Below are 17,853 nucleotides of genomic sequence, written 5' to 3' on the forward strand. Positions count from 1 at the left end.
TTTGTGCTTCATAAAGCTTTAAAATATAAATATTTTCAATGGGAGACAGGTGTGGACTGCAGCAGCCCAGTCTAGTACCTGCACTCACACGTGCAGAATGTGTCTTGGCTTTGTCTTGCTGAAATAAGCAGGGATGTCCCTGAAAAAGATGTGGCTTGGATGGCAGCAGATGTTGCTCCAAAACCTGTATGAACCTTTCAGCATTAATGGGGCCTTCACAGATGTGCAAGTTACCCATGATGCCATGGGCACTAACACACCCCCATACAATCATTGATGCTGGTCTGGATGGTCCTTTTTCTTTCTGGCCCAGAGGACACGACCTCCATGATTTCCAAAAACAATTGTAAATACGGACTCTTCAGACCACAGCACGCTTTTCTACTTTGTGTCAGTCCATCTCAGAAGAGCTTAGGTCCAGAGAAGCTGGGGGTGTTTCTGAGTCTTGATATCCGGCTTTCTCTTTGCCTGGTAGAGTTTCAACTTGCCCATGTAGACGTAGATGAACTGTGTTAACTAACAATAGTTTTCTGAAGTGTTTATAAGTCCACATGGTAATATCTTTACAGAATCATGTTGGTTTTTAATGCAGTGCTGTCTGAGGGAGCGAAGGTCACGGTAATTCAATGTTGGTTTTCAGCCTTGCTGCTTACCTGCAGAGATTTCTCCAGTTTCTCTGAATCTTTTGATGATATCATAGACGTAGATGTAGATGATGAAATTGCCAAATTCCTTGCAACTGTATGTTGAGAAATGTGTTCTTAAACTATTGGACTATTTGCTCACACAGTTGATCACAAAGTGGTGAACCTCGCTCCATCCTTGCTCTTGAACGACTGAGCCTTTCAGGGATGCTCCTTTTATCCCCAATCATGACACTCACCTGATTTGTACCTGTTCACCTCAACTTTCCCAGTCTTTTGTTGCCCCTGTTCCAACATGTTGCAGGTATCAAATTTAAAATGAGTGAATATTTACAACATAATAAAGTTTATCTATTTGAACATAAATTGTAGTGTATTCAATTGAATATAGGTTGAAAAGCAGTTTTTATTTACGTTTTACACAACGTCCCAACTTCTTGTGAATTGGGGTCGTAGAAATGCAGCTGTAGCAAGTATCTCACTATCTCTTTCCTTATCTTTATTTTATGATGCAACAAATCATATTCAGCTATAAAAATAAGCATTAAAACTAAGAAGTTAGAAAGAAAGTACACAGAGTTGTTGCTATGGAGATGATACACTATTGTCTTGTTTCATTGGTGCAAACTGGCAGGTTTCAAAATGTTGCAGACCTGCACATTGCAAGTAGTTGTAAGTTTCAACTCATCCTTTTGTGAATCTTTGATCTGAACTGGGTTAAAAAAGAGAGTTCTGACTTGATCATTCCTTGGAGAGATACTTCAACTAGATATGCAGAATTGTATTTTTTCTTGATATGAATGATTTAGCACATGCACACTTTTTTATTTTGCTCATGCTTATAAACAAACAGCCAGCACAAAGAATGTGCTAGACAAATTCCCACAGACTCCTGTTGTGGGCCTTTATCAAAACCAAAACAACAACACAACCATTGTACATGAGGCAGACAGTATCTTGGTGACTTAGTCAGTCTCTTCATTTTTGAAAGTCTCCACATTTCCCCTGCTAATGAACTTGATGCATTGGCGGTAGCAGCAAACAATTCGGGTTTGGCTTAGCTTGAAAGCCATGGACATGATGGCCATACCAACAATGATAAAGAGGGAAGTAAGCATGAAGTACTTTGGATGATTGGGTACAATGTCGCCAAAACCAATGGTAGTGAGTGTAATAAAGCAGAAGTAGTAGGGGTCAAAGCCCTTGATTTCTTTTTCCCACAATGGCAGAATCAAACCACCAAAAAGAATGTAGGCAAACACAATAAAAAGAATCAGTACAAAGGGTACATCCAGCCTTTCCATTCCATCCCCTAACCCTGTGAAGTCCCAAATAGCAAATCCTTTGGGTGGTGGTGGCAGTCGATCTAGCTCTGGGCAGGAGCGAGTCCTGAGCAGTGAGCTCTTTCTGAGTAAATTCTCCCTGGCGAGAATCTTCTCAAAGATCTCTTTGTTGTTTTGGAGCTGGTTGGACTTGTGCCGTACATCTGCTTGGCTATGCAGTACCTGCCTGATGTCGAGGGGTTCGCGGACCACAATGTCATGGCTGAAAATAAAGGTACCGTCCTCCATGGCTAGGTGGCTTGAGTCCCCTGCCCTCTTGCGGTTCTTCCACGGTGACCAGGTGTGGGAGTGGAGGATTTTACAGAGGGAGTGAATGCGCACATAGGCTCTATACATCAGCATAGCAAGGAAGTCTCCCACATCGAGGATGACCAGAAGCGTGAGAGGGATGCCCACCATGGAATACAAGACACACACAACCTTGCCCGTCAAGGTAACAGGATAGATCTCCCCATACCCTGCAACAACAATGGAGAAAATAGACACTTAAGTGCTGAGAAACAGGGGCTATAAGCTATTACAGAACTGTCAAAAACTTACAGATTTTCCAAGATAGGAATCCTAAATTAGGATGGCATAGACACTGTCCTAAATTCAAACATAATATACTGTATGTAGTGAGGAATTTAATTAAAGGCATAAAGTAGGGATGCACCGGTCTGATGTTTAGATCGTATATCGGACCCAATATTGGCAATTTTTTTGGATTGGGTATCGGATTATTAACCAGATCCATGAACCAATCACTGAATGGTCGTGGGAGGCGCGTGTGCAGCATGCCGGTTGACTCACAGCCAACACCAGCAACAACATGGAGCGAGCAAAGCGTCAGCTGTGTGGAGGGATTTCACAGATACAGAAATAAAGATACAAATGTACAAATGATAACGTGTTTACAGCACTGGAACAATAGCCTGTGCTACGAGTTTCTTTTATTATTGGTTACGAAATATGACAATTAGCATGAATGCTAACTTAACATTGAAAATGCCAAAGACGGGCTAATGTGATTAGCATCTAGCCCGGTTCATGTTTTTCCACATGAACCAACAACACTTAAGTTTCACCAGTCAAATTGTTTACACAGTTATTAATTTCACTCTTTTAGCATTTAGCTTGAATAAAATGCTGTGCATTAAACTTGTCTCCATTTGGACTTGATGGACTCGCTGATATGAGCTACAATACATAAAAATGTAAAAATTTCTTGTAATTACCTGGCATACATAGTCAGAATTAAACAAACGTGTTACAAGTTGGATTTTAAAACCATTTATTTACATAAAAGGCATCTAACAATTGGCATTTGGATGTTTAATATTGACTGAAAAATCCTCAGAGAAGAAATTTGAGTCTGTAAAGTATGGAATTTAGAAATAGAATAATGTATAGAAACCCTGTTTAAGAAACTTTGTTATCATGTTTAGCTGCTTTTCTATTTTTCATTCCTGTTTGCACTAAATATTTACAAAGAAGTTTCACTGTTTATTTCAGTGACTTTATTCTCAGTCTCATCTGTTACATTTAATTTTAATTTTAAGAAGTTTAAGCCAGTGCACAATTGTTTTATTTTTATAAATGAATGAATAAATAACAATTCAGTACATTTGTATCTATGTGTTCATTTGTTACATCTTGTTTTACAAAGTTAGGGAAGTAATGTTCAAGTCAAGCCTGATGCCTTTAGTCTCTTCCACATCGTGAGGTGTACACTTACTAATTCAACAATGGAACTGGATCGGTATCAGGTATCCACCGATATGCAAAGCCCAGGTATCGGTATTGAGACTGAAAAGTTGGATCGTTGCATCCCAAGTATTCAGTGTATTTTTTGGTAGATGCTTTGCACATCTTCAACCCAGCAGCAAATAAGATCTACACAATCACCACAGTTTCCACAAGATTAGTGTCACCAATTCAGTATCAAATGTTTTCCCTTTTTTTCCTGAGTTATGTTATTGAATAATGGACAGAGAAGTTATGATGTCACAGTGAATGTGAAATGCTGTCTTAATTAGTCCTAGGAATTCTTGAGTTTTGGATAAAAACGCATTTTGTGAAGTCAAAGTGACTTTGACCTTTGACCTCCAAAATCACTTCATCCTTCATTTCATTCGTGGCACACAAATCCTGAGAATCTGGTAGAGCCACCATGTAGTGGTGAAAAGATAATAACAGCTGACAGGAGATACAAAAGATATAACGACAACCAAATCAAGATAGATGACTGGCAGTTTACATTGCGGAGGTATGTGCAATTGGCAAACCTGTTTATCCTTTTTAGCCATAACGTTAATGTCACATGGTGGTGCTACCTATCCAACATCTCTGCTGTGTTGCTGTGGTCAAGTCAATATATAATCATGCAATTGTAAAATGGAAGACAATGATGAATATTCCTTGAAGCCTTGCCTTAAGCCCTCGCCATGCTGATTGTGACAAGATGAATGAAATTTCAAACCAAAAAGAAAATGCAGAAGATAATGTGCCTTTAACCTCTGATGATGTCTAATAAGCTTTTTGTGGTGAGGTAAAAAGCATTCTTGAGGATCATGGGGCTTCCTGTTGCTGCTAAGCCATTAGCCATTAGCTGGCTTCCCTTCACCACTTATGTAAGGGAAGGACTTTCTATTGTATCTTCACAGGGTTCTCTTATGTATCAAATCAAGCTCCAGATAAATTATAGTTTCATTAAGATTTTTTTATGAAACATAAGAAAAATTGCAAAAGTGATTACTAATTATCAAAATACTGAGCATCTTAAGATATATTTTAGCTTGAGGGTTCGAGGTTCCATGCTTATACCAGAGTCTACAGCCTGTCTGTGAGAGTCTGTGAGCACTTAAGTGGTACTTTGAACTAAACTTTATCAAGCTGACGTTAGCATTATAATTCATCATCATCTTGAGGGGAACATGAGCGTCTACAAAATTCTTAACCAAAGTGGTTGACCAACTGGCCAACCCACAAACATTGGCATACAAAGAGCCAGCGTTCTTGCATTGCAAAAAAGAAAAACATCAGAATGGGTTGTTCTAATCTATTTGAATGAAAATGATTGTTTCCAGGTCCCCAGGACAGGTGCTCTTGTCCTATGCCACCATGGGCTTAGCGACCAAGCGCGGTACTGCAGCACTCGCAGCACAGCATATTCACCCATTCACTCCCATACATGCGGGGAAGAAATCACCACCTCCCAAAAACTTTTTGGATACCAATTGCAAGGCTCATAATTATCTTCAGGCCCTCTACTAAAAAATGTATATGGGCATAATTTTAGATCCTACCAAAATGGAGTTATGGGCAGGAGAAGGAGGGTGGGCGGCTAAAAAGAGCCGTAGTGAAACACCTCCAGCAGCTTAGGTCCCGTCTCTGCTCAAACTTTTTGTGCATCGTGTCCGATGTTTTTTCTATTGTTTTTTGTGTTGTTTCACGCTTGGTGCTTGGGCATGCACTCGGGAACGCAAAGATTTCTACATCTGGTAAGTCCTCCCAGGTTAGCGAGAACCAAAAATGGCGGCATCCTTAAGGGAGCCTGCGCCACTGAGCAGCTTTCCATAGGAATGAATGGGCGTCCTTTTTCTCGTTCCCCCATCCATTCTTTTTGTCCATGTTTATTTCCTGAGAGGTGCCCTAGAAAAATGGAGAAATGGTTAGACCTTCATGTTGGGATGTAAACAAAAAACAACCTAATAATCTAGGTATTAACTAACCTGCCCTCCATCCAGGACTTATGCATGTCCAAAGTCCGAAAACATGCAGAAGACATCACTGCAGACCCTTCACACCCCAGACACACGAACAGTTTCTCTTCACATAACAGGCTGTCACTTTAACACTTAACACCTCACATAGTGTCAAGAACAATACCTGTGCAATAACACTTAACATATATATATATATATATGTGTATATATATATATATGTATATATATATATATATCTGTGGTTAGTTCACTGTCTGTCATTACGCCAGGACAGTCCAGTGTCTGTGGTTCGTTCGCTGTCTGTAATAACAGCAGGACAGTCCAGTGTCTGTGGTTAGTTCACTGTCTGTGATAACTGCAGGACAGTCCAGTGTCTGTGGTTAGTTCACTGTCTGTGATAACTGCAGGACAGTCCAGTGTCTGTGGTTAGTTCGCGTCTCGGTAGTGATCAATGTGCTAACATGCTGACAGATTCAGTGTTTTTGTCTTTTTACCTGTGCTAAACCAGGGACTGTTTATTTAAAACAGTTAAGTGATGCTGTTCTCCCGTGATTGTTCTCTGTGAAGTTTGCTAGAAATTATGTAACAAAGCCACAGTGTGTTTTCAGTGGAGTGACTATATCGGGCATTGGAATACCCTTTGGAAAATAGCCTTTTAAATGCTATATTGCTTGTCGGCAAGATTAAGTAGGCAATTTGGCCTCTAAATGATCATCTAAACTTTACTACTGCTTTGGAAGGTTTGTTTTACAGCAAGTGCTCATGTTATTTCCAAAAGTAAAGATACATATTAAAAGACACTTGCATTTGAGAACTGAATAAGGTGTGGTGGAAGAATGAACCTTAATTAACACCCCACCAGAAAGTTCCTCCACCTGCGAAATATATAGTATACTCCTGTATACAGTATAAAGAGTTTTCATTGTCAAATGTGTGTGTTTATCTTGTTCAGCTTTGTTGTCCTTGTTTAGCTCTATGTCTATTTCTGTACATTTCTTCTGATTGACCAAGAAAGGCCATTGGGTCCACAGGGACTAACTAACAGTAACCATACGCCTGTCAGTCTTCAGATATTCAAACTATCATCTAACAGCTGCCACTAGATAATGAGACATACCAGACACACAAGGAAAATAGAATTACCACCATGTGGTAGTATGCCCCTGCCAACCATCGAAGTAGCAGTTTACATCCAAACTGTTCAGACTGACATAAAATATTTAATAAAGACTTTCATTTTTTGAGGTATTTTAATAAAAACTATTTAGTTTATTTCTCTTCAGATCTCTACAATAAACACAGTTTGAGGATCAGTGTCACCAGTGGGGTGTACTAAGAAGCTCGGTTAGAGGGTTAGCGAGGTATGTTGCGTTCAAAGCCTGGGTCAGCTGTGACACGAAAGTTGCTCTCTTTTAGCGTCGCTGTATCACCATGGTAACTGATGCTTTCAACCAAACCTGAGAGACACATGTTCTCATCAGAGGGTCTTTACTATTTGATCGTCCTTGTTGGACCATGTGTTGGCAATGTTACACAAAAAAGCTGTGCACTTAGATTTGCACAGTGTGTCTGTTTCACTGTGATTCTTTGTCACAGGTACGTACATATCATCATGCAGTTGGTGATGCTGAAACTCTGAGCAAAAATACAGTGTGCGCAAGGTTGTAGCTGCACTCAACTCATTGCTCAATATATTCATGAGGTTTCAGAGCTGCTTGTTTACAGATTTAGCAGACACAGAACAACATTAACACTCATTTGGAGTAATTGTGACAGGGTCAGTTTTAGTGCTTACATTTTGTTTGCTTTCGGTGATTTTGATGTTTATTGATTGTTGCATGTTGTGTTTCTTTTTCTGAGCTGGCCAGCCGGCCGGCCAGACAGATAGACACACAGACAGACAGACAGACAGATGTCACTAACATGGCGGCTTATTTACATCTAGCCCGCAAATGTTGCCACAGTCACAGATATTGGAATACTCAGCAAAAGGCAACAAGTGCTTTCATTAGTGGGTCACATGATCAATCACCATTGTTTTAACTCACTATTTGATAAATATTAACTTAAAAGGCAATTATTCATTCATTTTCAACCGCTTGTCCCTGTTGGGGTCATGGGGGGCTGGAGCCGATCTCAGCTGACATCGGGCGTGAGATTTTTTTCCACACAGAAAGGCCCCAGCCGAGGCGCAAACCAGGAACCTTCTCGCTGTGAGGCGACAGTGCTAACCACTACACCAGTGCTCTGTTTTTTGTAGGGAGTAGTAAGTGTCAGGCGATGCAGCCTGATCTGTGTGGAGCACAAGGCCCAGGTGCTGCACAAGAAATAAAAGGCTTTCTCTCTTTCTACCCTGTTGCTGTTTTTCTTTGCTGTTTATTTGTGCATCACAACACCCTACAGTATATACATTTTACACACATCCAAATGGACACTACTGATGTTACTGATTTTCACACCTCATACTACATACTATATACACGTTTGGTCATAAAACACTTCAATTATTGGCATTTTGTGTCTCTCTTCCCAGATTTTGTTGTAACCTAGAGCCAGGTTTATGACACTATTTCAGGTTAGCGAGACAGAGCCTCATTGGGATTAACCAATGGCAAAGACTAGGGCTACACTGTTACACCCAGTGACTACAGTTTAATGTCAGTCTTGTGTACACCCCTTGTGGTGCCTGATCTTGTTTATGTTATAAAACAATTATGCGTTAGGGGTTATATTCTTTTCTATTTCCTGACAGCAATGTGAAACTGTTATAAATTTGATTTCTATTTAGTCTACTTGGCTGCAGGTTTATGTGATCACAATCAATCTGCAGATGAGTTAAAATGAGCTTTCTTAGGCCATGTTTACACAACAACGCTTGCCGGTGAAAACGAGAAAATATTTGATCAAATGTGCCTTTAATTCAGACGTCGACAGCGTTTTGGGGGCTTAAAAAAAACAAAACGGTAAACCACCCTCCAGAGTGTAAATGTTAAAAACATAAAAGGGTAAACCTCCCTCCAGAGTATAAATGCTAAAAACATAAAAAGGTAAACCCCCTCCAGAGTGGAAATGTTAAAAACTAAAAAAAGGTAAACCCCCCTCCAGAGTGGAAATGTTAATAACATAAAAAGGTAAACCCCCCTCCAGAGTGGAAATGTTAAAAACATAAAAAGGTAAACCCCCCTCCAGAGTGGAAATGTTAAAAACATAAAAAGGTAATTTGCGTGTAAAGGGGTGTGCGGAGTACAGGTAAACAACAACAAATTTGTGGGACTGTTTCCATCAGTGGGACATTCAAGTGTCCTGGGTGGAGCCGAGGCAGTGGAAGGCTGCAGACCTAGCTGCAGATCCCTGTCACATTGTACGCCGCCCTGCTTCTCCGCTGTTAGGGAGATAATTATTATTATTATTATTATTATTGTTATTGTTATTATTATTATTATTATTATTTCCACCCTTATTATTTGGCCGACGGTAAAACCTGGAAGTTTAGCATCCCGCTGGTTCACATAATCCAAAAGGGATTATGTCAGAAAATAAGATCTGTGACTTACGTTTATGATACTTACACGTTTCTATCTTGCTCCTTGTTTGTCGACGCTGCACAGAAGGCTAAGATACAATTCAGAGAAAGTTCAGAATGAGTTATATGTTTTTTCCGTTAATTTGACGTGAGCAGGTGTGTTTTCATGCTGAAAGTGCTTTTTTTCAGAGACAGTATATTTAAATCCTTTAGTGATACGCTGTACCGATCCGTACCGGCCCACTTTCACCCCTGAGTGGGAGACAGAGCAAGATGCAGGTCTGCAACGCTCTGAAACCTGCCTGTTCAGACCAAGGAGACAAGGCCAGATGGGTTATTGTCTCCATATTTTTGGTTGCTGGATATAATTTGTAGCATTCTAAAATATAAATGAGGACAGAGACAGTGAGATACTTTCTACAGCTGCATTTCTATGCATTTGTTCTGGATTACGGCCGGCGCTCCCTCTCCTTATTCATTGTATTGCTGCTCGACCCTCTCTGTCCCTCTGTTCCTGAGCCCCGCCGGAACACAAGCAGAGTCTCAACAAGCTGAAATCAAACGCACGACTTCTGCTGCGGTCGAGTTTAACCAAGTTAAAACATCGCCACTGAGCTTCCATAGAATATATATATATATAGATATAGATATACACATGAATGGATCATCAACAGTGTGAACAACAGTTTTGATGTTATGTGAAAGACAACTGTATTGTGTATTGCGCTATATATCTACCCAAATGAGCATGCTAACCAGCAAGCCCTGGCCTTTTCTGTGTTGTAATATCGCTTGTACTTCAAGATAGTGAGTCACTGGAGTGTCCAGTCTGCCCTCAGTCAAACATGCAGAGCTTCCCCGAGGGCTTTTCAATCAAGGCGTGCCATTGCACTGCTAGAGACAGCTCTTGGTGAGTAAAAAGATGATGTTTGATGCTGAGCTGGCATTGAAACATTTATTTTAGACTGGTAAATAACATATAACATAGACTTTCAGTGTAATATATCTTTAGTGCAACTAATGACACAAGCCTACCCCGAAACACATTCAAAATGGCATAGAACTGACCAAAGGAATCTATAACTTAAACTATAGATTGATGCCTCACATGAACATTATAAGATAGCAGTGTTATTTTAACCAGCTCTCCGTAGTTGGCTTTTTTAATAACTGATGATTGTAAATCAACATAGCCTTACCACTTGCTATTACTGTTATGAGATGAGGCATGTCTGGAAGTTTGGAAAGTTAACAAATTTTTGAGGCCATGCAAGGTTTATTACTTGTGTCTAACTGCCAAAATCCGTGGGGAACAGAGACGTTGCGGACATTGGTGGAGCACAAGAGTGGTTTTTACCTGGTACACAGACTCTGTTGGTGGCGTGTGGCTGCTGCCAGTTTCACTGTGTTCCATTTAGTTTAAATGCCGTTGGTTTTGCAGGTTTGGTAGCTGTGCTGCCTCACATTGCCCTCTGGTACAATGAGGTATGCATCTTAACCTTTAGTGCACGAGTGCGCTCAGTACCGACAGCAGCACCAAAGTCACTGGTCGTAGTGAGTGGATTAAACCATTTTGTTCCTTTTGTAAGGGGTGACAGGGCCCTCAGAGATCTTCCACTATTTCTTGAAATACATAGTTCAGTCTCTCAACCAATGCATTCAGCCAATCTTTAATGTATCTTATGATACTAATTACTTAGAAAACACAAAAGAAAATTAGGGTTGAGCGGGAGTGGTGAGTAGTAGCAGTAGAAATATTCCTCCACAAGCATCCGATATAATAAGGAAAACATTTTACTGCTCTATACATGCTTTTACTTGATACTTGATTGATTCTTATGATAATACTTAGGTACTCTTACTTCAGTAAGGTTTTGACTCCAGGACGTTTACTTTTACTTCACAGTGTGGTATTTGTACTTTTACTTAAAGTCCCCCTCTACTCAAACGGTTGTTTCCTTCGGTTTTTGTCCTCCACATTCACCTCTCTACATCCGGTCCGTCCCCTGTATGTTACCCTCTTAAATCCATACACACACCACATGTTCCTGTTTAATTTCTGCCCTTACTACAAGCCTGACTCAAAGTTGGAATTTCTTCATTTCTGAGTACAACATAACGCAACATAGCCGCCAGTGACGAACTCCAGCTAGGTAGACCAACTGCTGTCAGCAGCGTCACTAACATGGCTGAGGCATTTGCATTTAGGGAGGGAATAGGTGTGTCTGTGCTGTAAAAGTGTGTCTTCACAGGCAGGCTTTTTTTTTTATGAAGTGACCAACAGGCTTGCAGCCTTTCAGACGAGAGGACGTACAGTATATAGCGTATCTCTAGTCAGGAAAAGCTCAGTACGGCGCGTGTGTGTGTTTAAAAATGGGAGAGAGAGAGAGCGACAGAGAGAGAGAGAGAGAGAGAGAGAGAGATAGAGAGAGAGAGAGAGAGAGAGAGAGAGAGAGAGAGAGAGAGAGAGAATGCAGCAAAGGGCTGCAGGTCAGAATCTGACCTGTCTGCTGCAGTACTCATTTAACAAAGCCTGTGCAAAGATGCACATGCAAAGATAATTTTCTGTGCTGCGTTCTTCTTCACCACTGGATAAAAGTGTCGACTCTACTTCACGTACTTCACGTCTGTACTACCACATGTCATATCCTGCTGAGAGCTACATCTAATCAGCAACCAGGCTTCTCTTTTCTTCTTTTCTTCCGGGGAGAAAAATAGCCATGCTCTGTGACAGGTAAACAAACGGCTGCTTGAGCGACTGACATGTTTCGGTGTTTCGGCAAGGGGGGCCTGACTTATTCCAGGTATTCAACCCTAATGGAAACGCACCTAATGTTGCCGCAGACAATGATTGTAATACTCGGTAAAGAGGCTACAAGGGCTTTATTAGTGGATCACCATCATTTTAACTCACTCTTTGATAGATAGGAACTAAATACTTTTTTCACCTCTGTATAAAGGCCTATACCTACATATATGAGCCATCACATTGCAGTAGCTCCTGTTGACTTACCAACTGTTGTGAATACAGTGCAGCAGAAGAACATGGAGCCAAAGAAATCCCATCTTTCAGGTCTCTGGAGCCATATGGACTTGAACCCAAGCATATTAGTCTCCACTCCCTTCAATATATCTTGATGTGTGCAGGATACGTTTTCTGGAATAATTAGAACACACTGTAAATTCACAGCAGATAACCCATGAAAACTGTAACATTCGTAAGTCTTTGTAAAACACATGCAAGCTAGCTAGAAAATGTATGTATACTAATTTAGTCCAGATGCTATACTACACTGTCACTTTATACCACCACTACATCACTTTATTTATTTATTAATGGTTTACTGTAACTATCTGCTGATACACTTACTGTGCTTTAGGACATGCTGCTACATTTCACTGTGGTTTACTGTAACTTACTTAAGTACGAAATGCTGCTACACTCCACTGTACCATACTGTCACTTAGTTCTGTAGGACATGCTGCTACATTTTTTTTCAGTTTGTTTCTTTTTTAGCCATTCAGCTTAAAACCGACAGCTATTATTAGTTACCATAATTTTAGGCAATGCAAAGCCACATTCATCAATGATTCAGTTCTACAGAATTGCTGCAAAGGTGACATACACATACCGTACATGCATACAGTATATCTGTTCATTCCAAATAACCAAAATAAGAATGTATGGAGCTCAACAGTGAGGTAAAGTAAAACAGTGAGAAGTAAAGTCGTAACCATCCAAGGTAGACTCATCACGAGCAATGAGGTTGTGATACGGCTGTATATGTTTCTGAAGAAGCCATATATACCTTATTTTAAGAACAACATGCTTTATTGGGGATGGAATGGATAGTACTACAATAACCATTATCCTAAAATGTGACAGCGACGTCTCTGATTGGTGGAACTCGCTGTTACTGTGGTCCCTGCCCACCGTCCTGTGCTGAAGTCTGACAAGTCAACACAGAAGACCATCAATGTGTGGCCCAGTGAGGCTGCCTCCATGTGCAAGGACCGTTTTGAATGCACTGATTCGCAAATCCTTAAAGAAGCAGCAACACAGGCAGGTGATGTGGACTTAGAGGTATATGCATCATCTGTCACTGGTTACATAAGTAAGTCAATGATGTTACCACCACCAGAACAAGTGGTGAGTTCACAATTAAGATGTGCCCATGACATTTTTGTTTATCACACAGTTCAGCAGAAGAGTCATCCCATGTTAAGCTTTCCTTTAAAAATGTGAGAATATATAGGCTATACGGCAGCAATAGCATTTACCACAAAAACAATAGAACCCATGCCTTTTGCAATGCAAAATTACAGGAACCACTAAACCTCAAATTATGTGTTGTATGTAAATTTACATTGAGTCGGTAGCAGGAGGGTTAGCTGCAAAAGTTGCGAAAAGGGTTAATCAAACCTTTGCACTGACCATTTGATCTCAGATGTGAGCAGTCTGGAAAGACACTACTTTGAGTCCATTCTTCTTCAGTCTCCTCCACAGTTCAGTAACTGGAGTGGGTTTCTTACACATTGTTTTGTTACCAAAGATTTTCCAGAGATTCTCTATGAGGTTTAGATCTAGACTCTTGGCTCGCCATTTCATTGTTTCAATATACTTAGCTTCAAGGAACTGCTTCACCTGTTTTACAGTGTGACAGGGGGCACTGTCTGGTCTTGGTGGGCTATTACTCCAAAACACTTGTCCTTCCTCCTTAACCAGAGCCAAAGCTTTCTTTCTCAGCCTTCTCTGCCAGCTCTTTGGTTGCCTTCTTTAGGCTCCCTCCTGTCACTACTCCACAGGAAACGGGATACTGCTGCATGTAAACACTCCCATATTTATTGAGCGCCATCGTGGCTGTAAACAGGTGTGTCGCTAGCTAGTGAAAACATTTGGTGCTGTAGCCCAGGAGTCAGAGTTCTTTTGAGACAGGGGTTCGGGGTTTCTCCTGCGAGAAATGTTTGAAATTGGGCAGATGAAAATGCAATTGTGACGTAGTTTGAGAAGGAAAGACGGTCATATGTCACTCCTGTTTTTGTTAAGGATAGGAAAGGTCAGCACAGACCAGAATGAGACATTAGAACAGCCTACAGCCTCAGAAACACTGACATGCACTGACCTGATGTCAAGTGGACCGGGCTGAATCCACTGCAGGTCCTGAAACTGAAGTTAAGCTGCTTTAAGTTTAATTCCAAAGTTATCAGGTCAGTCTGCTCTAAGTTTAATTCTAAAGTTATCAAGTCAGTCTGCTTTAAGTTTAATTCTGAAATTATCAAGTCAGTCTGCTCTAAGTTTGATTCTGAAGTTATCAAGTCAGTCTGCTTTAAGTTTAATTCTAAAGTTATCAAGTCAGTCTGCTTTAAGTTTGATTCTGAAATTATCAAGCCAGTCTGCTTTAAGTTTGATTCTGAAGTTATCAAGTCAGTCTGCTTTAAGTTTGATTCTGAAGTTATCAAGTCAGTGTGCTTTAAGTTTGATTCTGAAGTTATCAAGTCAGTCTGCTTTAAGTTTGATTCTGAAGTTATCAAGTCAGTCTGCTTTAAGTTTGAGTCTGAAGTTATCAAGTCAGTGTGCTTTAAGTTTGATTCTGAAGTTATCAAGTCAGTCTGCTTTAAGTTGTCAGTGGTCACGTCAGGATTTTGCTGTTTTCACTGCTACAATGTTGCATCTGTGACTGCTGGTAATGCAACCACATAAAAGTCTACTGTACTGGGCTACTTTCATCATCATTATGTTTGGAGCTGTCTGTTACCACAGCAACATGGTCACTGCTCCGCCGACTATTTGCACAGGCGCGGTTTCAGCCAACTAACAAGTCAGCCTACGCAGCGAAAGCATCTCCCTTTCTGGAGTGATGTAGAAACGGAGTTTTGTCTATCAGAAATGAAAGAGGTTGTATCTTAATCCATTGATCTCCTGTCCTACTTGGAGTTAGTGACAATGACATGCTTGCAGCAGTGCAGAAGATGTTTGGAGTATCTCCATTCATGAACAGCCATAGTAGGTCTTCTTAGTGATTTCAAATCCATCACAGCATACTAACAGTCAATAACACAGTTTTCACAGTGGTGCTTAGACAACTACTTCCAGGTAAACATCGACAAAACAAAGAAAATGGTCAATGGACACCCCTTACACTCAGGGCCCGTCCACACAAAGATGCGTGTTCCTGTAACCGCACAACTTTAGTCTGGTTTAGTCGACCATCCACACACAGCCGGCATTATCAGAGCCTGAAAACAGGATCTTTAGAAACCAGGTCCCAGAGTGGGAAGATTTGAAAATGCCCCCCATGGCCTTGTGGTCTGGACAGTGAAAGCTCAGACTTTGTTAAAGGATGGCATCATCAGCCCACCTCCGACCTCTAACCCTGCGGTGTCACATAACAACAACAGTGCTGCTGCGTGAGAGGAGAGAGACAGACCCATAGACTGAACTGGACTCTGAGCCACATGCATTGGAATGAATTAGGCTGACCACAGATTTCTCCCTTTTCCCTGATGCTCTGAAAAAGGAGCTAAACTGCTCTCTAGTCTCTTTTTCTAAATCAAGTTCTAAGAAGGTGTGAAAAGTCTCTAAATTTAATCGGAAGCACCTTTTAATAAATAAAAAGTAAGGTTGTTAAGTGGCATTAAATGTAAAATGTATTGAAAAATATTCCTGATAAAATAGAATGCAGTAATCAGTAACTGGGTTACTGGCATTTATCATGTATAGAGGGAATATGAATAACCCGATTTCTCTGTGCTCATGGAAACACCGTATCCCTAATATAATCATAACCGGGGTACTCCATAACCCGATCATTATTCATATTCATGTAAATGAATGGCTGGTTGCGGGGTTTGTTCAGGGATTGGGATTTTTATGTTCATGTTCCACATGGTGATAAGAGGAGATGAGATGGACACACATTGATTTTGTATGTGAGAATTTTCAATGAAAGTTATTTTGGAACTCATCTCTCTCTCTCTCTCTCTCTCTCTCTCTCTCTCTCTCTCTCTCTCTCTCTCTCTCTCTCTCTTTCACTCCCCTCTCTCTCTCTCTCTCTCTTTCTCTCTCTCTCTCTCTCTCTCTCTCTCTCTCTCTCTCTCTCTCTCCTCTCTCTCTCTCTCTCTCTCTCTCTCTCCCCTTGTTTTATTTTTATTACATGATGTAAAGATCAGTGATTTAGCTTACTTTTTTTCACATTCTGGGAAGAGCGACAACCGCTAAAGTCTATAGCCTTTTTTCTTAAAAGTGTGTATGTATGTTCTGCTGAGTCAGTATTCATTTAGGTTAAAACAACTAGATTTATCAAAACATGTTAAAAATACAAACTTAACAAATCAGTCAACTGTAGGAAAAAGCAGCGATATGAGTTATTTACCGTTTTTAAAGGGAAAATTCTTAGCATATTTAGTGCAGAGCTAATTAATATTGAGATTTAAATATGGTTAGTTGATTGTGGCAACTCGTGTCAATCAAATTCATTTATTAGCAGTAAAATGGAAAGAATACATAACAATTAAGCCCAGAATTATTCAGGAAACATCATAAATATCAATGAATGTCGACATATAAATCACTTCTTTAAAGTTTTGTCTTGAAACAAGAATCAAAATATTTGTAGCCACTTACGGTGAGGTTCTGGACGGTGCTGATAATCTGACCCAGGAACTCATGGTACTTGTGCCGGGCAGTGGACGCCTGCTGGGTGGTGGACGCGCTCGGTCCTTCAATGCGCTCGAACATGAGGCGCACCCAGCGCTGCGTATGCAACCAGGGACAGACACAGCAAAAGGTGAGGAAAGAGCCTCCAGAAACGCGCCGCGCATTTTCTGAACTCGGCCTCAGCGCGTTTTCCTTTCTTCACTGCCACTGACATCTTCTTCTTGCTCCCCCGCAACCCTACAGTCCGTGTGGAGAGCGGCCGTGTCTCGGTCAACTTGGCTTAATGCTCGGCAATGTGCGCGGAGGCTGAGCAGTAAACACACCACATCATCCACACACGCATTAGGAACACTGCGATGAGGCCTCGGGGAGCCCGTTATTGACTTCATGCTATTTCTCTCTCTCTCTCTCTCTCTCTCTCTCTCTCTCTCTCTCTCTCTCTCTCTCTCTCTCTCTCTCTCTCTCTCTCTCTCTCTCTCTCTGCATGGAGGGGCCTGACAGAGGCTCTGACAAATATTCACCCTGACACCACCCCAGATAATTGGAATAGGTTTCATCCCATTATTTGTTAATACTAAAGGCGAATCATTAAATTCCACACAAATGAGTCCTTAATACAGAGGGATTCTTATTTGATTCATGTCACCCTGTCTCTCTTTAAATATCTTGCTAAAAATGTTAATGAGTGCATAATAAATAATAAATTAAACCCAAAAGGCATTGTTCTCACTTCAGAGTCCGTAGCTGCAGAAAGTACTGTTAACTGCTAATAGGTGTAGCCTATAGTTAACAGCTAAATAATGCATAATAATACCTGCTTTGTCTTGTAATCTAACAATGAATGTGTTTATGGTGCTGTTATTAAAACTTACATTCTTATATACATCATGTTTAATAATCCCCAGAGTTGTTTGTGCTTTGTCGTCTCGCAGGTCTCTGCTGATCGTGGTGGTGCCTGCTGCCGTGGTCCTGCATGACG

At 40.8% G+C, this 17,853-nt stretch overlaps 1 protein-coding gene across 1 annotated transcript; it reads right to left on the reverse strand.

Moving 5' to 3' along the window:
- Positions 1-1,609: 1,609 nt before the first annotated feature.
- On the reverse strand, positions 1,610-17,088 carry kcnk18 (potassium channel, subfamily K, member 18; the record flags this gene model as incomplete). The annotated part of the gene is given in 4 exon segments (XM_083923456.1): positions 1,610-2,445; positions 12,231-12,374; positions 16,838-16,958; positions 16,960-17,088. Coding segments are annotated over 4 exon segments (1,230 nt in total).
- Positions 17,089-17,853: the final 765 nt, after the last annotated feature.

Source organism: Echiichthys vipera, assembly GCF_963691815.1.
Source record: "Echiichthys vipera genome assembly, chromosome: 11".
Taxonomy (NCBI): Eukaryota; Metazoa; Chordata; class Actinopteri; order Perciformes; family Trachinidae; genus Echiichthys; species Echiichthys vipera.